The sequence below is a fragment of the Musca autumnalis genome, unplaced genomic scaffold (genome assembly GCF_047663935.1).
Source record: "Musca autumnalis isolate F117 unplaced genomic scaffold, ASM4766393v1 scaffold_4, whole genome shotgun sequence".
Taxonomy (NCBI): Eukaryota; Metazoa; Arthropoda; class Insecta; order Diptera; family Muscidae; genus Musca; species Musca autumnalis.
Window position 1 is genome coordinate 19,299,598 of NW_027411977.1, and position 25,813 is coordinate 19,325,410.

The 25,813-nt window shown below is 35.4% G+C and overlaps 1 protein-coding gene across 1 annotated transcript in view; it reads right to left on the reverse strand.

Moving 5' to 3' along the window:
- Positions 1-427: 427 nt before the first annotated feature.
- Gr5a (Gustatory receptor 5a) overlaps positions 428-25,813 on the reverse strand; it is a 44,378-nt gene continuing 18,992 nt past the window's right edge. Inside the window, exons 4-9 of the mRNA XM_073982870.1 lie at positions 17,006-17,197; positions 16,667-16,861; positions 8,066-8,337; positions 7,601-7,755; positions 1,013-1,265; positions 428-786 (exon numbers count right to left, since the gene is read on the reverse strand). Of these exons, the coding sequence (XP_073838971.1) occupies positions 703-786; positions 1,013-1,265; positions 7,601-7,755; positions 8,066-8,337; positions 16,667-16,861; positions 17,006-17,197 (1,151 nt within the window). The 3' untranslated portion in view covers positions 428-702. The remainder of the gene's footprint in view (positions 787-1,012; positions 1,266-7,600; positions 7,756-8,065; positions 8,338-16,666; positions 16,862-17,005; positions 17,198-25,813) is intronic.

A 25,813-nucleotide genomic window follows, 5' to 3' on the forward strand; every position in this document is an offset into this window, starting at 1 on the left:
GTTTAGCTGTAGAGGTATTTGTCTACTCCCCTCCCCATCGCATACAAAGTGAAGGTGTATGGCGTAAACGACTAAAGTGAATGGTAGGAGTGTAGGAAAGTGTTGGTGGCGCTCAACTTACCAAATGCCTTTGATATTGTCAAGCTCACCACAGTACTCGAAATTTGAATCTGCCAAATAATTCCCACTGTTCGAGCAAACCACACAGAAAGCGTTACACATGTGACAACACACAAGGTAACTTTTGCCAACAATGTCAATGAGAGAAAAATACACCATGATTTTGATATTTTTTGACGTTGATTTATGGTCAAAGGAAGTGATGGCTTCTAATGCACAATTTCTTCCGATATTGCGTTGTTACCCACAGCGAGAGTTTTCTGTGCCATTTCGAAAATACCACTTTACAAAAGAAAACTGTCAGTAATGGATTTTTAACGCATTTTGTATTTCCTTTCAAATATCAAAGTGGATGTAAGAGAGTAGGGAATTACAACAATAGCAACAAAAACAAATCATAATTTCAAAAATTCACATTTTTAATTTTGAATTAATAAATGGAACATAACAACAGCAGCACTCATTTGTTCACAGCAACCGTGCGGTATGCATACGAAATGGTTTCGCTCCTTTATCATCATCATTTGGAGTTGATGGCAGAGATGGAATGTTGGCGGTTGGTTTTTCTTATTTGTGGATTGGTTATTCGTTGCCACAGTGCCATAGATTTTGATCCTCATGATTTTGTATTAAAACCAGTTCATAAGTGACAATTGTTCCAGCTACCTAAAGTGAAGAAAGAAAGATAAGAGAAGAGACACATATGTAAGTCTGGACTGAAACGTAAATCGTTGTTGTTTTGTTTAATTCCATATTTGGTTACATTTATTATTCAATTTTATGGCTGTTCGTTCAGGTTATTAATTAAATAATTTCTAATGATTATGTCATCACAAACGTGTGACAGAGACAGCGAGAAATTTCACCCATATATGTATGTCACTCAACTTACCGTCAAAACCAATTTCCTGGTAATATCAAAGTATCGCAATCCAGTCATCGTCACCGACATTGCATTTATTTCGATAACAAAGCGTTCTATTACACTGTAGTACGCCTCAGTGGGTACACTTTTGATAATTTCCAGTGGATCTCGTGAACGATCGTTGACTTCGGCCAAATACAACATTACGGCCAATGTACGGACCAGCAGAAACATAAAGGAGAAATAAAAGTAGATGGCATGGGCAATTGATGGCATTGTGCTGTATAAAATAATAATACGGATTAGATTAAGGGTTAGTAATTCAACGTAAAAAGAGGTAAAAATTAAACCGAAACCAAATTTCAGCAATTTTGGTTGGATTATGTGACTAAAATCAATCAAATCAAAATATCGAAAATCTGGTGGTACCGATCTATGAGGGCTGTGCATATGAAAACGTGGTCCGATTATTAACTTCTGTACCAAATTATAAATTTCTATTTTATTACGGGTGATCCAAAACGAGGCACTTCTTACAGCATTTTTTGACAGATCACGTGTGACGTGTTCATGTTATTTTTGTTTAGTACTGTGTACCATTTTATCATGGAAAAGCTTAAACGTTTACAAATCGTTCAACTTTTTTACGAAAATTTGCGTTAGGTGGGGAGTGTGTTTCGTGTCTAATTTTGTTCAGTGATAAGGCACATTTCTGACTTTAAAAGTATTTAAAGCAGAAAAATTGCCACATTTGGGAAGAAGAGCAACCTAAAGAGATTCAAGAGCTGCCACTGCATCCATTAACAACAATGGTTTGTGGGTCAGTGGAATCGTCGGACCCTATTTCTTTAAGATGATGCCGGTTAGGACTTCATCGTCAATGGCGCCGTGATAACCGACTATTTGATGTCTGAAATTAAAGCTTGTATTCTCGGCGACATTTGGTTTTAACAAAACGGCGCCACTTCCACACATTGCATCAGTTAATGAATTTATTGAAAGAACACTTCGGTGAGGACGTTTTGGACCAGTCGTTTCGCCACCAAGATCGTCTCATATCACTCCGTTGGACTTTTTCCTGTGAGAATATGTAAAGTCAAAATTGTACGACAAAGATACCAAGGAACGGTCCTGTCCGGCTTTAACATGGCCAAGTCCAGGATTTATCTTGGTCCCTCTCTCATCTCAAGTGGACACTGACCTCCCCGTGGTGTCACCTGGGGTAGCTGCCTTTAACACCCGTTAAAGGTAGTGAGCTAAAATGTGCCGCGCGTTCTCCCATAAGAAGGTTAAAAACTTGGATTGGGCGTCGGGTTAGTAGCCCTCCACTAGAAAAAAGCAGCCTACTATGAAAAACGAGAGAAAAGAAAAACAACTCCCTCTAAAGTTGACGAACCCCGCAAACGTTTCAAGGACCATGATCTGCGAATCTGCGCCTGGAATGTTCGCACTCTTTATAGAGAAGGTGCAGTCTTCGCATTGGCAGATGTATTTGAAAAATACAAGACCGACATTACTGCCATACAGGAAATGCGATGGATTGAGAAATGCGTCACAACAACACCTAAAGGTGACGCACTGTATTATAGCTGCCATGACACAGACCATGAGTTTGGTGGCGGATTTGTAGTTGGTCGGAGGTTAAAACATCTGGTCTCCAGCTTCCCACAGTGAATGAAAGACTCACTGCAATTCGATTAAAAGCAAAATTCTTTAACATCAACTTTATTTGCGCTCATGCTCCCACTGAAGGACGAACAGACCAAAGATATATTTTACGAGCGCTTAGAAAAAACTTATGACCGTTGCCCTGCCCATGACATTGGAATTATACTAGGCGATTTTAATGCCAAAATTGGAAAGGAGAATATCTTAGGCCCTACAGTCGCGAAATTCAGTCTCCACACTAAAACATCTGACAATGCTATGAGGCTGATAGACTATGCAGCTGCAAGAAACATGGTAGTTAGCAGTACCAGATTTAAGCATCACGATATTCATAAGGGCACCTGGCTATAGCCAGATCAAAGAACAAGAAATCAAATTGATCACGTTGTGATAGATGGAAGACATGCATCAAGCGTGTTGGATGTACGATCGTTCCGAGGTGCAAACATATACTCGGACCACTACCTTGCTGCAGCAAAGGTACGTAGCAAACAAAGTGCGAACAGACACAACACGGAAGTTGGACATCGGTAAGCTGCAATCAAAACAGATAGCCACAGCATATTCCACTCAACTGGCCCAATCGCTTAATTAAAGCACTCTTCGTCCCGAAAACATATAAGAACAATGGCAAAACATTGCCCACTCCATGCAAACAGCAGCAAAATCAGTACTTGGATACCAGAGACCACCACGAAGGAATCCATAGTATGACCAGGAGTGTCGTGCTGCTACCGAAGAGAAAAATGCGACATAAAGGGCTACTTACAATCAGTAGCAATGCGTAGCGCACGCAGGAAAAAGAGGAGATGGAAAAGCGGGAGTGTGAACAAATCGAGATGTACAGGAAACAGAATGAGGTCCGAAAATTCTACCAAAGAGTGAAACATCAAACTGATGACTTTGGAACTGGCACATTATCCTGTAGAGATAAGCAAGGTAATCTGGAATGATTTGACCATACCTATGCGGCTTTAAATATGGCAAGTCCACCATTGACCAGATATTTACCCTGCGGCAAATCCTGGAGAATACCCAAGAGATGCAGATCGACATCTACCACCTTTTTGTCGATTATAAAGCAGCCTTCGACAGCCCGCTACGTTCAAAGGTATTCCAAGCCATGTCTGAATTCTGTATCCCCGCAAAGCTCATTCGGCTTTGTAAAATCACTCCAACTGACACAAGATCTTCAGTTAAAATAGGAAAGACCATATCCGAAGAGTTTTGTACCAAAAGAGGTTTCAAGCGAGGAGACAGAATTTCGTGTGATATTTTCAACATCCTGCTAAAAAGGTTATACGAGAGGCAAACGTCAAAAGAAGTGGCACAATCTACACCAATAGCCACATGTTACTTGCTTATGCTGATGTTACAGACATCATGGGACGACCAGTAAAAGAAGTAACTGATACCTTTATGAAGGTCGAAGGAGAATCTGCTAAAGTGGGTATGGCGGTAAACGGCGAGAAGACCAAGCTGATGGAGTCGACGCACAATGCGTCCATTGAAATCGCATCAACTGTTGAAGTTGGTTGCTATATGCAAATATGGCACTGCTTGGCGTGTTTGAGAGAAAAATTCTTCGAAAGATCTACGGTCCGCTCTGTGTTGACGATGAATATCGACGTCGTATGAACCACAAGCTGTATCTGCTATATAACGACATCAATATAGTTAAACGTATCGAGATGCAGCGATTGCGTTGACTAGGCCATATCATAAGAATAAGCGATAATGAACCCGCTAAAAAAGGCGTATAAATTCGGACCGCATGGCGGTGCACGTAGAATTGGCAGGCCAAAGAATAGATGGCGCGAACAAGTGGATGATGAGATGAAAAGGCGCGGTATTCCAGAAAGCGAACCACTAAACAGAGAGATTTGGAAATATTTTCTTAGTTCGGTCTATGGAACAAATGATCTATAATGGGCCAGCTAAGTAAATATATTTTTTCTATAAAGAAAGTAGAAACCTCTAAATGAATCACCCTTTATATTGCTAGCTGCATCTTGATTTCAGCAGACAGAAAAACGGACATCGTTTTATCGACAAAGATACTGATCAAGAATATATGGGGATTTCTGAGTGAAAGCATTTTCAAAATGAGGTTTTTGATTTCATTTTTTTACTGTGGTGATGCTGCTCATCAGAAAAACATTTAAGAATAATTTCCAATTTTTTTACTAAGAGCTGCAGAGATAACACGCCTTGAAAAAGCCGAAATCTGTAAAAACTATATGCAAAGAAATACTCATAACTTCTTTAATATTGATCCAAATAGAAAAAAATCTTTATTCTTTATTTTTTATTTTCTTATCAACCATCCAATACTAAATAGAAAAAAATGTGCACAGTAGGTTTGGAAGCAATTTTCGCGATTTAATATTTAAAATCAGTTTTTATCAATGCTTGTACTTTTTGATTTTCTTGATTTTTTTATAATTAAACTACGATTAATTTCAAAATTTAAAGTCCTATTTGGTTATTGGATTCGAATGATTACTGTTTTTACTTAATTTTTTAAAATTTTTCAATAAAAAAAATCTAAATTATTTAGGAATTTACTATGAACATCTTAAAAACTTCTTCATTTTGGGATTTTAAGAATGGTTTAGCAATTATCATACCAGCATTAGTGGGTATTACTGAATTAAGTTTTTTTGTTTCCGCGATAACTTTGGCCATTTCATATCTTAAATTCAATTCCTCTTTCGTATTTAAATAATCAATTTCTAGTGAAAGTATCACTTTAATATTTGGTAGATTATTCATCTCGGATACTCATTTATATACAGTCGAACCTCGATTATCCGGGAATCTCCATTAACCAGTATAGAAAAGAATTGTTAGTGTTTTTTCCACTGCCTTTATTATTCGTAATAAACTCGATTATGCGGGAATAAAAACACACCTTCGAATTAATCTGATTAAAAACAGCATAAAAAGAATTGGTTCCATTAGCCGTGACCAACACAGACAAGATGTAGTTTTTTGATCGTCAAAATTGAAAAGTTACTAACTTTTTAAGATGTTTAAGATAAATTCCTAAATAAAAGTACAAAACAATTTTTTTGGTAAAATAACAAATCGTTCACACTGCTATAAAGAAAAAATTGTGTTGACAAATTTAAAAAAATAAGAAAAAATGTTAATCATTCGAATCCCACTACCAAATTGGGCCTGAATCGTAGTTAAATACAAATAAAATCAAGAAAATCGAAGAGTACTATCATTGATAAAAATTTTATATCGCGAAAATTGCATCCAAGCCCACTGTGCAAATTAGTTTCTATTTTTTATTAGATAACTGATAAAAAACAAAAAATAAAATAAAAATATTTTTCTATTTGGACCAATACTAAAGATGCTTCTTTGTAAATAGTTTTTACAGAATTTGACTTTTTCAATGCGCGATATCTCTAGAACCGTTAGTAAACAAGTAAGAAAAGCGTTAAGTTCGGTCGGGCCGAACTTTTTATACCCTCCACCACAAATTTCAGCCATTTCGGTGGATTAATGTGACCACAACCTTCAAAATACCGAAATTCGGAAGGTACCGTTCTATGGGGGCTATATGATGGCGTGGACCTATACCTACAAATTTCTGGAGGAAAGTTTTATACGCCTAAAGAAGACTAAGTACCAAATTTCAGCCATATCGGCGTAATAATGAGGGTAAAACGTTCAAAATATCGAAAATCGGGAGATATTGTATTATGGGGGCTATATCAACACGTGGACCTATATAAACATTTTATGGTAGAAATGTTTCTTAGCCTCTGGAAACACAAAATACAAAGTTACAACCGATTCATTGGTCAAATGGGTCTAATACATTCAAAATCTATTAAAATGACGCGTACTTTATAAGGGGTCTTATGTGGGTACTATACCAAAACGTGGACTTATATAACCCAACTTTGGTAGGAATGTTTTCTGGCCTCTGAAGACACAAAATACCAAATTACAACCAATTCTGTTGTCAAATGGGTCTAATACATTCAAAATATATTAAAATGACGCGTACTTTATATGGGGCCTTATATGGGGGCTATACCAAAACGTGGACCTATATAACCCAACTTTGGTAGGAATATTTTTTGGCCTCTGGAGATACAAAGTACCAAATTACAACCAATTCGGTGGTAAAATGGGCCAAATATCTAAAAAATTCCTTAAAACGACGACGCGTCACGCGTCATTTTGTATGGGGGCTATACGAAAGCGTGGACCTACATAGCCCGCTTTCAATACCAAAAGTCCTACGTAAATATAACATATTTTCCCAAAATTTCATCAACCTACGTCAATCCGTTCGGACGCTAGAGTGATTTCCACAGACGGACAGACGGACAGACGGACAGACGGACGGACATGGCTATATCGATGTAGAATTGCACGCTGATCAAGAATATATATACTTTGTGGAGTCTACAATGATTATTTCGAGTAGTTACAAACGTAGTGACAAACTTAATATACCCCCATCCTATGGTGGAGGGTATAAAAATCTGAAAATATACTAAAATGTTTTGCTGATGAGCAGCATCACCACAGCAAAAAAGAAAGGAAATCAAAAACCTCATCTTGTGTCCGATTTCACTCAGAAACCCCATATCCACTTTTAGGGTCTTTGATGAATGGTTCCATGTGTTACACACAGAATGACAAAATTATACCGTTCACTATAACGTTTCTCCACAACTTGTGTTGATACAAGACAAGTTTTTCCTAAACACTACACAGCCCAATATTTTGTTCATATTATCTAAAAGGCTAAACAAATATCTTGTAAAATCGTGTTTCCAACACCTTAATGGCTTGAACTTTATGATAATATTAAACAAAAAATAATAATAAATATAAAATAAACACATCGATAGGATTCCCTCATTGGTCTTAAGCTAAGAAAAAAAAAAACAATAAATTCTCCATAAAACTTACTTAATGCTCTTTAAGCACTGAATGCAGACAAAATACAAATTATTGGCAAACGAAAGCATTATAATACCCGAAACAGCATCATCCACCTCTTCGATAAGATCACATATGAGCATGTACTGATGTCTAACTTCACACCAAAATGATTCGGGCATAACCTTAAAAAAAATGAAACAAGAATTAGTTAATCGAAAAGAAAAATGTGTGGTGCATGGTAAATTAGCGTATGTCAATTTGGTTAGAAATAACTATTTTTTAAAGTTGCATTTTTTCTTTTTACCTGTCTCTTATTTTACTATTTCTTTTTTTTAATTAATGTTATACATATATTATTAATTTTTGCATATTGTTAAAACGACTTAGGTTATTTTGTAAAAAAACACTTATAGTTGTGTGTGAAAATAAATCGCCATTGTCATGAAAGTATTTCTCTTGTTAATTATTTTCAGCAAATAAATTAATACCCACCTGGTCTTTATGCCGTTCCATTTGTATTTTGATCCTTTTGAACATGGACGACAGACCAATGCCAATATTTAATACAAAAACATCCATATAAGTCCAACCAAATGTCAAGAGGACATTTAAAATTTTCCCCAACCATGCCAACCATGGCGAATAGTTGAAAACAATAAATATTTGATCCGAAACACTGACAAAAAACGATTCTATCGGATCATCGGCGGCTGGACAGTAATTGGCGAAGTGTATGGCCGATATGGTGCTCAGTAAATGTTCAGCTTAAGTGAAGAACAAAATTAAAATATATATGTGTAAAAGATAAAATATATATAATGAAAAAGATAAAATGTAAAAATATAAAACATATAATATCTATCTATTTATCTATCTATCTATCTATCTATCTATCTATCTATCTATCTATCTATCTATCTATCTATCTATCTATCTATCTATCTATCTATCTATCTATCTATCTATCTATCTATCTATCTATCTATCTATCTATCTATCGATCTATCTATCTACCTATGTATCTATCTATCTATCTATCTATCTATCTATCTATCTATCTATCTATCTATCTATCTATCTATCTATCTATCTATCTATCTATCTATCTATCTATCTATCTATCTATCTATCTATCTATCTATCTATCTATCTATCTATCTATCTATCTATCTATCTATCTATCTATCTATCTATCTATCTATCGATCTATCTATCTACCTATGTATCTATCTATCTATCTATCTATCTATCTATCTATCTATCTATCTATCTATCTATCTATCTATCTATCTATCTATCTATCTATCTATCTATCTATCTATCTATCTATCTATCTATCTATCTATCTATCTATCTATCTATCTATCTATCTATCTATCTATCTATCTATCTATCTATCTATCTATCTATCTATCTATCTATCTATCTATCTATCTATCTTTCTATCTATCTTTCTATCTATCTATCTATCTATCTATCTATCTATCTATCTATCTATCTATCTATCTATCTATCTATCTATCTATCTATCTATCTATCTATCTATCTATCTATCTATATTTTGAAATTTGGAACGAGAGTCACTAATAGAGTGTAGGATAGATGTACCACAGGGTTTTTAGAAATTCGAAATAGAAGTGTACGACCAGTACTAAAATGTACTAAACTTGGTACTATTTTGTGTTATGTGAACGGATAGAGCTGGAATCTTCAAATTTGAAATGAGAATCAAGAAAGGGAAGTAGGGCTGATATAAGAGGTGGTTTTGAAAATGTGTACGAAAAGTACTAAATGGTACTAAATTTGGTACAAATTCGATTTGGATGAACGGATAGACTTTGGAATTAAGATTACTGTTGGAGTGTAGGTTTGAGATATGGCGGTAGTTTTGGAAAGTCATACATATGGATACGGAAAGTACTAAATGGTACTAAATTTGGTACAATTTGGAATCCTGAAATTTGGAAAAAAGATTACTGTTGGAGTATAGGATTGGGATGTATAAATAGGTTGGAAATTCGTACTTAAGTGTACGAAAACTACAAAATGGTACTAAATTTAGTACAATTTGGATTTGGGTGAACGGATAAAGATGGAATCCTGAAATTTCGAATTAAAGTTATTGTTGGAGTGTAGGATCGAGGTTGTTTTGGAAATTCATACTTATGTGTATGAAAAGTACTAATTGGTACTAAATTTGGTACAATTTGGATTTGGTTGAACGGATAAAGATAGGATCCTGGAATTTCGAATTAAGATTATTGTTGGAGTCTAGGAATGAGGTAGTTTTGGGAATTCATTCTTATGTATACGAAAAGTTGTATTATTGCGATCTTTCTAAGCCGGGAGTTCAGTCTAGCCACTAGAAAAGTACTAAAATGTACTAAATATGGTACCCTTTGTATTAGGCAAACGGAAAGAGTTAAAATTGTGAAATTTGGAATGAGGATCACTGATGAAGAGTTAGAAAGATTTACGAAAGGGGTTTTGAAAATTCGACCTATGAGTGTACTAAAAGTTACTAAATTTAGTACAAATTGTATATATTGAACGGATATAGCTAGAATCTTGAAATTTGGTATGGGAATCAAGGTTGGAGAGTGGCAATGATATAAGGAAATGTCTTCGGAAATTTTTACTTATGTACTAAATGGTACTAAATTTGGTACAGCTTACATTTGAATGAACGAATAGAGCTGGAAACTTGAAATTTGGAATTAAGATTGCTGTTGTAGTGTAGGATATATGTATGGAAGTAGTTTTTGAACCTCGTTGTTATGTGTACGAAAAATACTAAGGGGTACTAAATTTGATACAAATTTGATTTGGTTGAACGGATAGAGCGGGAAACCTTAAATTTGGAACTAAGATTGTTGATGGAGTGTAAGATAGATGTATGGATGTAGTTTTGGAAATTCGTTCGTATGTATACGAAAAGTATTAATTGGTACTAAATTTGGTACAAATTGGATTTGCGTCAACGGATAAAGCTGGAATCCTAAAATTTTGCATTATGAATACTCTACAGAATTTACATATGGAGGTAGGTTTCGAAATTAGTATTTATGTGTACTAAATTGTACTAAATTTGGTACAATAGCGCTGTTGGAGTACAGGCTAGATGTATGGAGTTAGTTTTGGAAATTCATACTTATGTATACTGTAAGTACTAAATGGTACTAAATTTGGTACAAATTGGATTTGATTGAACAGATATAGGTGAAATCCTTAAAACTTGAACTAAGATTACTGTTGGAAAAGAGAATGGATTTAAGATTACTGTTGGAGTGTAGAATCAAAAAAGTCTGGCAACGCTATGTGGAGCAAAACGTGCTTAAACACCTTTTCGGTTGAAAGTCATTAAAATCAATAAAAAACTGTTTAATATCAAACCGTGCAGTGCTCAAAATACTATTAATTTTGTGCTTATCATCAGATATATGAAGTTTTTCATTTATCTACGAGTTATAAGTTAAAATTATTAAAAGACTTTTTCTCGTTTATTGTCATTGTTGTTGCTGTTAAATACAAGAAGGGAATATTCAGCAAGAAAGGAAAAACAACAACAACACAGTTGCAGCAACAGTTGATCCATGACGCCGACATATTGTCTACCATCTTTTAAACGCCGTCATTTGCAATTTAACCTTGGCTTTGACGTTATTGATCACATATCCCGCAAATTGTTTTTTTTTCTCTAAATTTAATAAAAATGTCTACAACATCTCATCCTTGTGGAGTTTGTAAGCAAGCAACAAGTGGAACCAAATGCTTATTGTGTAAATCGTGCAATTTTTGGATTCATGTTGATTGCGATAATGTATCAAAAACTCTTTTTACAACATTAGACAAAAATCGTAATCTTGCATACACTTGTGTACGTTGCGTGGCTAATCCGCCAGACAATTCAGATTTAGCCTTCAAACTTGAAATGAGAAACGAATTTTCTTCTCTTAAGGTCTCTTAAAGTCTTAAAGTCTACGTAGTCATGCTGATGATACCAGAAAAGAACATGTCGAAATGAAGACAATGTTTGAAAGTTTTGCAAACGAAATACGATTAGAGCTTTCTAAAGGCGTAGAAGAAATGAAAAGTGGCGTTAACAAATGTGAGAGTCTAATAGCATCTAATGACAAGTCGTACAAAAGTAAATTTTTGGATCTCGAACTACAGAATCATGCCTTGCAGCATCGATTAAATAGATGTGACATCATCGTAACTGGGATTGCTGACAAGTTGCAGAGTCTGAATGATATTGTAGTGTTTTTATTTGCCCATTTGAAGGTGGACTTTGTACCTGAAGATATTACCAATGTTATGTACTTCAGGAATCGTCATGCAATCCTGATGAAGTTCCGAGATATCAACAAACGAGACAAACTTATGTCAGCCCATTTCAAGTCCAAACCTCCTACTGTTTTTGATGTTCTTGGTGGTGATGATATGAGCCGTATCTACTTAAATGACAATTATTCTACTCTTGCCAATAAGCTACTTAAAGCATGCAAAAAACTGACGAAAGAAAATAAAATAAAGGTATTTAGCATTATAAATAGAGAATTACTTAAAGCAAAGATTGTAATGTTAAATAATGAAAAGGAGACTTTTAGTGTTATCGAGTTTGTTGATTCCTTTAATGCAAATCTTTAACTTTATATATTTATTTTTTTTAATTGTTCTATTAAACAGTATTTTTGATCTCACCCTATGTATTATTTTCAAATGGTCTATTAAACAGTATTTTTGATATCACCCTATGTATTTATCCAATTTAACTTTCAATTGAGAGGATTTTTTAAGGTTTAATGAGGATGAATAGATACTTAAAAATGTCTTTATTGATTTACATAAACTTAATTGTAATTATTTCTCGGCTCCCCCATACGTTTGAACATTGCTTACAGTATCATGTCTATTGACAGCAACCTTGGTCCTGTAGCTAGTGGTAGTCAATTACTAAAAGATTATATGTCTCCTTTCTCGAAAAATTTACATGTTGGTCACATAAATGCACAGAGCCTTTGCCCCTCTAATTCAAATGCAAAGCTTGAAGAGTTTAAAAAAACATTTGATGACTGTGGCCTTGATGTAATTGGAGTATCAGAAACGTGGTTTAAGCCGGGCATTTATTCTAGTTCCTTAAATTTACATAATTACAATTTAGTGAGAAATGATCGGCCTAATAACCAAAATAATTCTGCAAACGGTAATCCTAAAAGAGGAGGAGGTGTATGTCTTTATATTTCAAAAAACCTAAAATATAAAGTTATGTTCAAAGGGACTAAATATGGAATCTGTGAACCGCTATTTGTTGAAAGTTTTGGTAATGAATCTTCTGTGGTTGTGGGTGTTGTATATTTACCAACCGGTTCTGTTGACTCATTTGAGGATATGCATTGTGATATATTTGACCGATTTTCAAACATTGTAATTATTGGAGATTTCAATTTTAATCTTTTTGATCCCTTGAAGTCAATATATTTCAGATCACTTGTTTCCAGGTGTGGCCTTCAGTGTGCTCATAATTGTTTACCAACTCATATTCATTTACCAAATAACAGTACTTCTTTAATTGATTATTTTTTGTTGAACGAACCATATCGTCTTGCAGTAAAGGGACAGTTAAATTTTCCCTTTTTTCATCTCACCATTGCTTTATTTTTATTTCGTTGGAGTTTGATTTTGTTGTACAACAGGACTGGGTAACCTTCAAAGATTATGGAAGAGTGTGTTTTGATGATCTATATGAATGTTTCAGTAACATCAATATTTCCCCGTTGTTGGGGTCAAGTGATGTTAACTTTCAATTAAATTTGCTCAACGGAGTTGTTGATGAATTGCATTCTTTAGTTCCAATGTCAAGAGCCAGAAGATTTGATGCTGATTATAATAAATGGATGAACTCGACTCTGACAATTCAAGCAAGGAGAAATAGAGATAAAGCATATGCAAATTATCTACGAAGTCGTACGAATGACAACTGGAAAATTTATTGCAAGCTTAAGGGTATGTACTCCGAGGCATGTGAGATGCCATTTAGCTCATTCCCTATTAATGTCCCTTATGAATTATGGAATTGAAATTTATTCTGGAACATGGTCATATTGTATTGATAGAATAGAAAGAATTTTCAGATAAGTTATACGCTATGTGTTTGGTGTTAAATTGCATGAGCATACCCGTGTATTGCAATGTGCATATACTTTTCTGGGGTGTTCATTTCGTGATTATATTAACCTCCGCTTGGTTCTACAATTCTATAAAATTTTGAAAACGTCTTCTCCCGCAGTTCTTGTTAATGAATTTTCATTCATCAACTCGACTCGCAATATTCAAATCGATATCCCTTTGGTTCATTCGGTTATCTATGAAAAATCATTCTTTGTTCGAGTTTATCGTTTTTGGAATTATTTGCCTACCCCTCTTAAATTATTTTCGTACTCATATAACTCGTTCAGAGACAAACTCTTAGGTTACAGTAATGGTCGTTTGATCCCAATAAATTGATAAGAAGTTTTTTCACATTTTGAGCTAGCTAGCTGCCATAGGACCATCATATTGTCTTTTATTTTTAGCAATGTTCATCTGGCAGCGGAGCCTAATATATAAAATGAGTTTATATAAATTCTTATGAAATATATGGATTATTTAGTTATTTAATTACAGCTTTATCGTAGAATTTTCTGTACAATGCATTATTAATTGGCCTTATAAGGCTTCCTATGTATTGATATTTATAATAAAATGAAAAATGAAATGAAATGAATTGAAAATGAATTGGGATATGGAGGGAGTTTTGGAAATTCGTACTAAAGGGTACTAAATTTCGAACAATTTGAATTTGGGTGAATGGATAGAGCTGGTCATTTGGAAATTCGTACTTATGTGTAGGAAAGGTACTAAATGGTACTATATTTTGTATTGGTTGCAGAGAAAGTTTTTGAAATATGTAATATATTATTACGAAAGGTACTAAATGGTACACCCAATACAACGTTAGTGTGTGGGGTTGAGATATGGAGGTGGTTATAAAAATTTGTACCATAAAGGGACCCAATTAATACATTGTACAAAATTTGGTATTGGGTCTTTCTGGAATTCTGAAATTGTGTAAATCCATACTATAATGTACAAAAAATGCTTAGTGGTACAACATTTGGAATAATTTTGGTATTAGATGAAGGGATAGAACTGGGTCACAGGTGATAAGTGAGGCTAATATGAGGAGAAAATGGGAACTATAAGCGTGGAATGGGATATATCGGGAATTCCGAAATTTGGTAATATGGTAGCTATTTGTGAGTGATGTTGAGATAATGAGATCGTTTAAGAAGTATAAGTATTATAACACTGTGCAACATTTTTAAGGTGATCTTGTGCAAACAATTCGAACTGAGGTTTTTTTGAAAGTACAGACCCAAACGGCAGGAAACCATAGTTGGGTTTTGTTGTGTCAGATCCAGCTCGGATTTTATGGCCCCATCTAAACATGGTTAAGTATTGAGTTTTTAAAGAAATTCGGGGCTATATCTCTGAAACCAATGCGAATCTTCTTCTGACCTCTTAAGCAAATTTGTAGGTAAGGACAAGAATAAAATATTTGGATAAATAATGAACTCGAAAAACTACATTTATTGCATCAAATTTCAAAATATATGCAAAAATGCCACAATTTTTATACATTTCGCACCGTGTCTCCAAAACCGTTAATTTTTTCTGAATATCTTCTTTTGGAAAAATATTCCCTGGAATGTAATACACAACTCTTCAGAACATGTCATTGTTGTAAAATGCCTCTATACCGTTGTTTTCAGTACATTATTCAACGACGATTTAATAAAAATGTCAATAATGTAGTGAAATCCGAAATGGGAGAATAAACTGTTGGTGTGAACTGTGTTTGAAATACGTGTAGTAAAATATATGATGCAAAATACCGCTGAAATAACATGAAGTAAGCATTTTAGAGTTTCGGAATGTTCTGAAGAATTGCTGAGAACTTTATTTGGAAGATTTTTGCAAGAGGTTACTTGGTTCAACTCCCAATAATTTAGCCGATACTGACCAGAATTTCAGCAATTATGTAAAATTTTCTATATTTTATAGATTTTGATGCCCTAGATGGAGTTTTTCTTATGTGGTTCTTTCAAAAGATAAGTTCTACTAATTTAGGGCTACAATATTGCTAAAGACACCAAGGTAAAATTCCTATTCGTTTCTGAGATAGAGGCCTGATAAATGCAAAAAAGTGTAGATTTAGCCCGGTATAGATGAGGCCATAAAATCCGAACTGGATCTGACAGGACAAAACCCTACTAGGGTTTTTATAGTCTAAATATGTACTTTCAAAAAATGCATATCAGAAGTTGTTTGCATTTTCAGTGTTGCATAGTGTAATCGTACGGAATGTTATAAATGGTACTAAATTTGGTACAACTTGGATGAAAGGATAAAGCTAGGGTGAAAGGATGCAATTGGGATTCTGAAATTTTGTGTGAGTGTCACTGTTGATATGTTTGGTATTAATACGAACGAATTTGAATTCGAATCGTCCTACAGAAACCCATAATTGTACGAAAAGTATTATTATGTACCACTAGTTTTAGGTATGTTAGGAATCGAATTTTATAATTTGAACAAATTTTTCATATTTTCCTTAATAAATTTTCCAAATATGAACGGGGTAAATAAAAAGTATGTTTGCATCCCATTTTCTATTAATGTGATCTTTTCGCTAACGAAGAAGTGGGCACATGCTAGTATAATATAAAACATGAAATATAAAATATAATATATAAAATGTAAAATAAAAAAACGTAAAATATAACATATAAAATATAAAACAAAAAAAAAAATAAAATATAAAAATTAAATATAAAGTATGATATATAAAACATATAATACAAAAAATACAAAATAAAATATAAAACATAAAAATTAAATATAAAATATAATATACAAAATATAAAATGCAAATTATAAAGTAACCAATACAAAACTTAAATTACAAAAATTCAAATATAAAAACATATTGTCATAAGTTTGTTTTGAACATGTATTGCACATTTAAACTAAGCCCCTCACAACTCTTACTCAACGACATTGTGATCAGAACAAATGTCACTGCTTTAATTCGCTTGGACAATTCTTCACGTTCTTGCCAACTGTGATATGCTGGTAATTGTCTTTCCACTTGTTGCCAACGTCTCATCAGTTTTGGCCACTTCGAGGCTAATCGTAAAAAGCCAATGGAAGCCAACAGAATGGTGGTGTGAAAAACCAATGGTTCTGCAAAAAAAGAAGACAAAATAACATACAAAAACAGAAGGACATAAAAAGTACACAAAAAACAAAAACCTCCAATCAATTGCGCCTTGCTTCTTCTTGTTTCTTATTTTGCGATGTCTGTTGGCGACAATTTATTCTACTCACCAATGTTTCGCACATCCAGTTCAGCGTGTCTGACCAAATTCAATGTTAGCAATGTATCGGCAACGGTTAGGACCATGTAGACGAGACAGTAGCTGGTGCGAAAGCTGAGCCAACGAAATGACAGACCTTTAACTGTTTTACTGCGTACACCACGAACGGGCATAAGGCAAAAACATTGGGCCATAACAAGAACTGGTTGGAATACATAAGAAGAAGAAAAAAAAACATCACATAAGTTGAGGAAGAGATGTGGAAAGATACAACGATCAACTGTTGTTTGTATAACAGACAAAAATTCACGGAATTTTCCGGAAAATTGTTTGTTCTAATTGAATTGTTTATGGATGTATGCAGGGTCGTACGCAGGGGGGGGGGCACTGGGGGCCCGGGCCCCCCCCGAAATGGTTTGGTCGACTACAATTTTTTGAGCTACTTTAACAAATTATTACGTGTTTTCTCTAAAATAATTTTTATTTTTGGAACTTTGAAAAAAAATTTGTTCTGAAGGTTATGTACTAAAAATGTACTGTATGAACAAGTCGTCTAAGAAATATTTAATTTTTTTTTGTTTGTATACTCTTTTTGAGAAAAACTTCCAGTAAAATCTGAATTACTTCTTTATCTCATGTAATTTCATTATCAAAAAATAAAGGGTCAAGGAATTCTATAATGAATATACGAGGTCGGCTCGGAAACTTCTTAGCCTATCAATGAAAGAGAATAGTTAGTTTTTCAAAAATATTTTTATTTTTCAATATAATCTCCTGAAACTTCAATACACTTAGTCCAACGCTTTTCTAGCAATTCTATCCCTTGATTCAAATAGTTTTCCTCAAGGTCTTCAAAATAGGGGTTTACAACTGTACGAGTAAAGGTCTTGAGGCTTTAAACTCATTCTGTATTCAAAAAATGACGAGTTTATTATTGTGCGGATTGGAAGTGCATGAAATGACATGTTTACTGGACAAAGTGTACGATATATCAAGTGTTTTCCGTGGAGTATATCTCTAAAACCAATTAGAAATTTGTTTTACTACCTTAATTTTTTATTTTTTATTTAATGGAGAAAAATTTATTGTTGTGCGTCATAAAGTGCTAATATCTGCTATAAGTAGCATACCCACCAGAATTTTTTTACTACCATTAACAAAGTACGAAATTAATGCTCAAATATTGGTTAAATGGTATTAAAATCTGCTGTAATTTCGGCCTATAAGCTAACGGACTTTAAGTCATATTGGTCCATTCCTTTTTCCCACAAGACTACAAAATACTCGTATTTCGCTAAAATGGTGCGCACAATAACTCTCGAAGGTCTAAATCGATTTCTTCGAGACATACATTAGGCTCGAGTATGGATTATATCGGTTCACTCCTTCAGGTACCTCGCACACAAAATTTCAATATCCGATTTCACCGAGTACCAAGAGGGTTTATATTCGATAACATCTTCGGATACCTCCCTCACAAAATTTCAACATATGTAAGTGCAATTTATGGGCTGTTCGAGAATCCATTGGACATTTTGACCAATGCTACTGCTTGCGGTCTTGGTTACATCGATGTTCTATTTTTCGTGGTAAGTCCATGCTTCCTGACATAACTGTTCAACAGCTCTAAATCTTACCATGACCAACTAAAATAACGGCTTGACAATATAACTATCAAAAGGAATGACTTCCAAAATTAGGTCCACTTCCAAACTTTTCATATATAATTTTGCGTTGAAATTTTACCGATTTTTGTCGGTAACTCAAAAAATATGTTAGACAATCGCACTACTGATGGAGTTTTTCGACTTAACCTATTTTGTCAGGACTAAAATTTTGCCGAGACAGAATGGTGATTTCGTAGTCTCAAACAGTACTGCGAGTAGAATTCGGAGTCTATGAGTCGTAGTTGATTTCGCTCGACTCCTGATAAAAATGTTTTCTCTTTTTTCTAAATGCCTGTTCCAGAACCTGTAAGAAAGAATCTACACATTTTTACTACTAAAAATGAGTAGATTCTTGCAGTACTGGAACAGACCATAAATGTAATTTTCTGAATTTTTTAGTTGGCTTGCATGGACTCTATCACTTCTGGTAAAATAGTAAAGTTTTGGTGTTTTTATGACATAAAAGAATATTATTTTCTAACAATAGTTCGGTACAAGCCCAATCTGCACTCGCGGATTCGATTTATTCTTTTTTTTTTTTTTTTGAGATATTTATTTCAATTAATTAATGGTATACAAATAACATTAATAGGTTTTTAGATAGATCTTCTTATCAGAATCAGTCCTCGTGGTAAAAATGTGTTAAATTGATAACTTAATAAGGCAAAAATAAGACAAATCTTTTTTAATGGGACTGAAGTTAATGTGGGATATATGGATATGTACTTTAAAGAGAAAGAAATACTGAAAATCTTTGAAATATAAAGACTACTCGTAATTTATTATACTCTGTTCCAAATTTCAAAGTTATATCTACAATATTGTAAACTCTCTCTATTGAAATTATATACTTTGTATCAATATTTCATATAAAATTTACTAAAAGTCCTTTAAAATAGCTTTATGTAACGCTACACAACATTTTTTAATTTCATAATTTTTGGTCAAGTTGTGCCCCCCCCCGAAATGAAATCCTGCGTACGTCCCTGGATGTATGTATGTGTTACAAATATTGTGTGACTTTAACTGGTACAATAACTTAAACTTGAGTAGCAAATCATATTTAAAACGAATTCCTAATTTAAATTATTCCAAACAAGGCAGTAATGAAATCCTTATATGAAGCCTATTATTGTCTTATTTTAAATATGTATATTGCTCATTTACTCAAAGAGTCGCATAACTCAAAAAATGCATTTTTATACCCTCCACCATAATATGGAGGGTATAATTAAATTTTTCATTCCGTCTGTAACACATCGAAATTTTCATCGGAGACCCTATAAAGTATACATATTCTTGATCAAGGTTAAATTCTATATAAAGTCGATATAACCATGTCCGTCTGTTGAAATCAAGATAAAGCTCGCAATCTTTAAGATAGAGCTTTGTAATTTGGTATAGAAGTTTCTATTACTTGTAGGATGTTTGGTATTGCAAATGGGCTATATCGGTCCACGTTTTGATATAGCCTCCATAAAACGGTCCCAACCGATTTTAGGTATTTTAAAGCTTTTAGCCTCATTATCCCACCGAAATGGCTGAAATTTGATACTTAGTCTTCGTTATGTGCGTGAAGATAAAATCGATTTTGACTAGCGGAGACAAAAACCACATTGGTGGTGGTATAACAGTATAACAGTTGTATAGCAGATTCGTACGAAGGTAAAAACGATTTTGAAAAACGATTTTCAAGAATATATGTATGTTTTAGAATATTGCTCGGTATATAAAAAAAAGATTAATGCATGCATAGCACTAAGTATTTCATTGTGGAAATTTTGAGAAAATCGGAAATTTTTGAAAAAAAAAATATTATTACACAAGAAAGTTAAACAAATCGACCGATGATGAAAAGCCTCCATATATGGGATGGACCTATTGAGGGGCCTCCTAGCCGAAATCTGTGGGGGGTAGAACATTTTGGCGTATGCAGCTAACTAGAGCATTGGCTTGGCTATCAGAATATGCTGATATCCAATGGATTCATTGTAGAAAGTTAAACAAAATCGACCGATTATGAAAGTCCTTCATATATGGGATGGACCCATTGAGGGGCCTCCTAGGCGAAATCTGTGGGGGGTAGGAATATTTGGCGTATGCAGCTATTTAGAGCATTAGGTTGGCTACCAGAAAGTGCTGATAACTAATCATTTGATTGTAGAAAGTTAAACAAAATCGACCGATTACGAAATGCCTTCATATATGGGATGGACCCATTGAGGGGCCTCCTAGGCGAAATCTGTGGGGGGTAGGAATATTTGGCGTATGCAGCTATTTAGAGGATTGGGTCGGCTACTAGAAAGTGCTGATAGCTAATCATTTGATTGTAGAAAGTTAAACAAAATCGACCGGTAGGAGGCCCCTCAATGGGTCCATCCCATATATGAAGGCATTTCATAATCGGTCGATTTTGTTTAACTTTCTACAATCAAATGATTAGCTATCAGCACTTTCTAGTAGCCGACCCAATCCTCTAAATAGCTGCATACGCCAAATATTCCTACCCCCCACAGATTTCGCCTAGGAGGCCCCTCAATGGGTCCATCCCATATATGAAGGACTTTCATAATCGGTCGATTTTGTTTAACTTTCTACAATCAAATGATTAGCTATCAGCACTTTCTAGTAGCCGACCCAATCCTCTAAATAGCTGCATACGCCAAATATTCCTACCCCCCACAGATTTCGCCTAGGAGGCCCCTCAATGGGTCCATCCCATATATGAAGGCATTTCGTAATCGGTCGATTTTGTTTAACTTTCTACAATCAAATGATTAGCTATCAGCACTTTCTAGTAGCCGACCCAATCCTCTAAATAGCTGCATACGCCAAATATTCCTACCCCCCACAGATTTCGCCTAGGAGGCCCCTCAATGGGTACATCCCATATATGAAGGCATTTCGTAATCGGTCGATTTTGTTTAACTTTCTACAATCAAATGATTAGTTAACAGCACTTTCTGGTAGCCAACCTAATGCTCTAAATAGCTGCATACGCCAAATATTCCTACCCCCCACAGATTTCGCCTAGGAGGCCCCTCAATGGATCCATCCCATATATGAAGGCATTTCATAATCGGTCGATTTTGTTTAACTTTCTACAATCAAATGATTAGCTATCAGCACTTTCTAGTAGCCGACCCAATCCTCTAAATAGCTGCATACGCCAAATATTCCTACCCCCCACAGATTTCGCCTAGGAGGCCCCTCAATGGGTACATCCCATATATGAAGGCATTTCGTAATCGGTCGATTTTGTTTAACTTTCTACAATCAAATGATTAGCTATCAGCACTTTCTAGTAGCCGACCCAATCCTCTAAATAGCTGCATACGCCAAATATTCCTACCCCCCACAGATTTCGCCTAGGAGGCCCCTCAATGGATCCATCCCATATATGAAGGCATTTCATAATCGGTCGATTTTGTTTAACTTTCTACAATCAAATGATTAGCTATCAGCACTTTCTAGTAGCCGACCCAATCCTCTAAATAGCTGCATACGCCAAATATTCCTACCCCCCACAGATTTCGCCTAGGAGGCCCCTCAATGGGTACATCCCATATATGAAGGCATTTCGTAATCGGTCGATTTTGTTTAACTTTCTACAATCAAATGATTAGCTATCAGCACTTTCTAGTAGCCGACCCAATCCTCTAAATAGCTGCATACGCCAAATATTCCTACCCCCCACAGATTTCGCCTAGGAGGCCCCTCAATGGGTCCATCCCATATATGAAGGCATTTCATAATCGGTCGATTTTGTTTAACTTTCTACAATCAACTGATTAGCTATCAGCACTTTCTAGTAGCCGACCCAATCCTCTAAATAGCTGCATACGCCAAATATTCCTACCCCCCACAGATTTCGCCTAGGAGGCCCCTCAATGGGTCCATCCCATATATGAAGGCATTTCGTAATCGGTCGATTTTGTTTAACTTTCTACAATCAAATGATTAGCTATCAGCACTTTCTAGTAGCCGACCCAATCCTCTAAATAGCTGCATACGCCAAATATTCCTACCCCCCACAGATTTCGCCTAGGAGGCCCCTCAATGGGTACATCCCATATATGAAGGCATTTCGTAATCGGTCGATTTTGTTTAACTTTCTACAATCAAATGATTAGTTAACAGCACTTTCTGGTAGCCAACCTAATGCTCTAAATAGCTGCATACGCCAAATATTCCTACCCCCACAGATTTCGCCTAGGAGGCCCCTCAATGGGTCCATCCCATATATGAAGGACTTTCATAATCGGTCGATTTTGTTTAACTTTCTACAATCAAATGATTAGCTATCAGCACTTTCTAGTAGCCGACCCAATCCTCTAAATAGCTGCATACGCCAAATATTCCTACCCCCCACAGATTTCGCCTAGGAGGCCCCTCAATGGGTCCATCCCATATATGAAGGCATTTCGTAATCGGTCGATTTTGTTTAACTTTCTACAATCAAATGATTAGCTATCAGCACTTTCTAGTAGCCGACCCAATCCTCTAAATAGCTGCATACGCCAAATATTCCTACCCCCCACAGATTTCGCCTAGGAGGCCCCTCAATGGGTCCATCCCATATATGAAGGCATTTCATAATCGGTCGATTTTGTTTAACTTTCTACAATCAAATGATTAGCTATCAGCACTTTCTAGTATCCGACCCAATCCTCTAAATAGCTGCATACGCCAAATATTCCTACCCCCCACACATTTCGCCTAGGAGCCCCCTCAATGGGTCCATCCCATATATGAAGGCATTTCGTAATCGGTCGATTTTGTTTAACTTTCTACAATCAAATGATTAGCTATCAGCACTTTCTAGTAGCCGACCCAATCCTCTAAATAGCTGCATACGCCAAATATTCCTACCCCCACAGATTTCGCCTAGGAGGCCCCTCAATGGGTCCATCCCATATATAAAGGCATTTCGTAATCGGTCGATTTTGTTTAACTTTCTATAATCAAATGATTAGTTAACAGCACTTTCTGGTAGCCAACCTAATGCTCTAAATAGCTGCATACGCCAAATATTCCTACCCCCCACAGATTTCGCCTAGGAGGCCCCTCAATGGGTCCATCCCATATATGAAGGACTTTCATAATCGGTCGATTTTGTTTAACTTTCTACAATCAAATGATTAGCTATCAGCACTTTCTAGTAGCCGACCCAATCCTCTAAATAGCTGCATACGCCAAATATTCCTACCCCCCACAGATTTCGCCTAGGAGGCCCCTCAATGGGTCCATCCCATATATGAAGGCATTTCATAATCGGTCGATTTTGTTTAACTTTCTACAATCAAATGATTAGCTATCAGCACTTTCTAGTAGCCGACCCAATCCTCTAAATAGCTGCATACGCCAAATATTCCTACCCCCCACAGATTTCGCCTAGGAGGCCCCTCAATGGGTCCATCCCATATATGAAGGCATTTCGTAATCGGTCGATTTTGTTTAACTTTCTACAATCAAATGATTAGTTATCAGCACTTTCTGGTAGCCAACCTAATGCTCTAAATAGCTGCATACGCCAAATATTCCTACCCCCCACAGATTTCGCCTAGGAGGCCCCTCAATGGGTCCATCCCATATATGAAGGCCTTTCATAATTGGTCGATTTTGTTTAACTTTCTACAATGAATCCATTGGATATCAGCATATTCTGATAGCCAAGCCAATGCTCTAGTTAGCTGCATACGCCAAAATGTTCTACCCCCCACAGATTTCGCCTAGGAGGCCCCTCAATAGGTCCATCCCATATATGGAGGCTTTTCATCATCGGTCGATTTGTTTAACTTTCTTGTGTAATAATATTTTTTTTTCAAAAATTTCCGATTTTCTCAAAATTTCCACAATGAAATACTTAGTGCTATGCATGCATTCATCTTTTTTTTATATACCGAGCAATATTCTAAAACATACATATATTCTTGAAAATCGTTTTTCAAAATCGTTTTTACCTTCGTACGAATCTGCTATACAACTGTTATACTGTTATACCACCACCAATGTGGTTTTTGTCTCCGCTAGTCAAAATCGATTTTATCTTCACGCACATGTCTTCGTTGGGGGTAAAAAACTTTCCCCCAGAAATTTGTCGGTATAGGTCCAAGCCTTCACATAGCCCCCATAGAACGGTACCTCCCGATTTTCGGTATTTTGAAATGGCTGAAATTTGGTATTTGGTCTTTTGGTCATTTGGTTCCATATGCAATTTGTCGGTATAGTGTCGATATAGTGGCCTCAATATTCCTCATTAAATGGCTGAAATTTGTCATTAAGTCTTCGTTAGGGGTATACAACTTCCCACCAAAAACTTGTCGGTACAGGTCCACGTCTTAGTATAGCCCACATAGAACGGTACCTTCCTATTTCCGGTATTTTGAGGGTGTGGCCTCATTATCACACCGAAAAGGGTAAAATTTGGTGTTTGGTCTTTATTTGGTATTTTGTCTTTATTTCCGGTATTTTGAAGGTTATGGCCTCAATAATCTTCAGAATTTGCTGAAATTTGGTATTTGGTCTTCATTTGGGGTATTAAACGTTCCATATGAAATTCATAAAGCACCCATAAAACGGTACCACCCGATATTTCGCATTTTGAAGGTTGTAGCCTCATTATCACACCGAAATGACTGAAATTTGGTACTTAATCATCGTTTTGGGTATAAAACTTTTTCCCTGCAATTTGTCGGTATAGTTTCACGCCTTCTTATAGCCCCCATAGAACGGTTCCTCCCGATTTTCTGTATTTTAAAGGATGTGGCCACAGCAACCCACAGAAATGGCTTAAATTTGATATTTAGTCTTTGTTGGAGGTAAAAGCCTTTCTCAATGAAATTCATCGATATATGTAGGTCCACGTTTCGATATAACACCAATAGAACGGTACCTCGTGATTTTCGTAATTCTGAAGGTTGTGAGGTCAATATCCCTCCGAAAGACTGAAATTTGTATTTAGCCTTCCATGGGGTTATAAAATATTCCAGAAGAGAATTATTAGTATAGGTCCGCGGGTTCCTATACCCCTCCGTAGAAGCGTAACTCCTTATTTTCGGTATTCTGAAGGGTTTACCGAAATATCGGAAATTTGGTATTTAGTCTTCTTTGAGTCTAAAAACTTTCCGCCAGAAATTTGTAGGTATAGA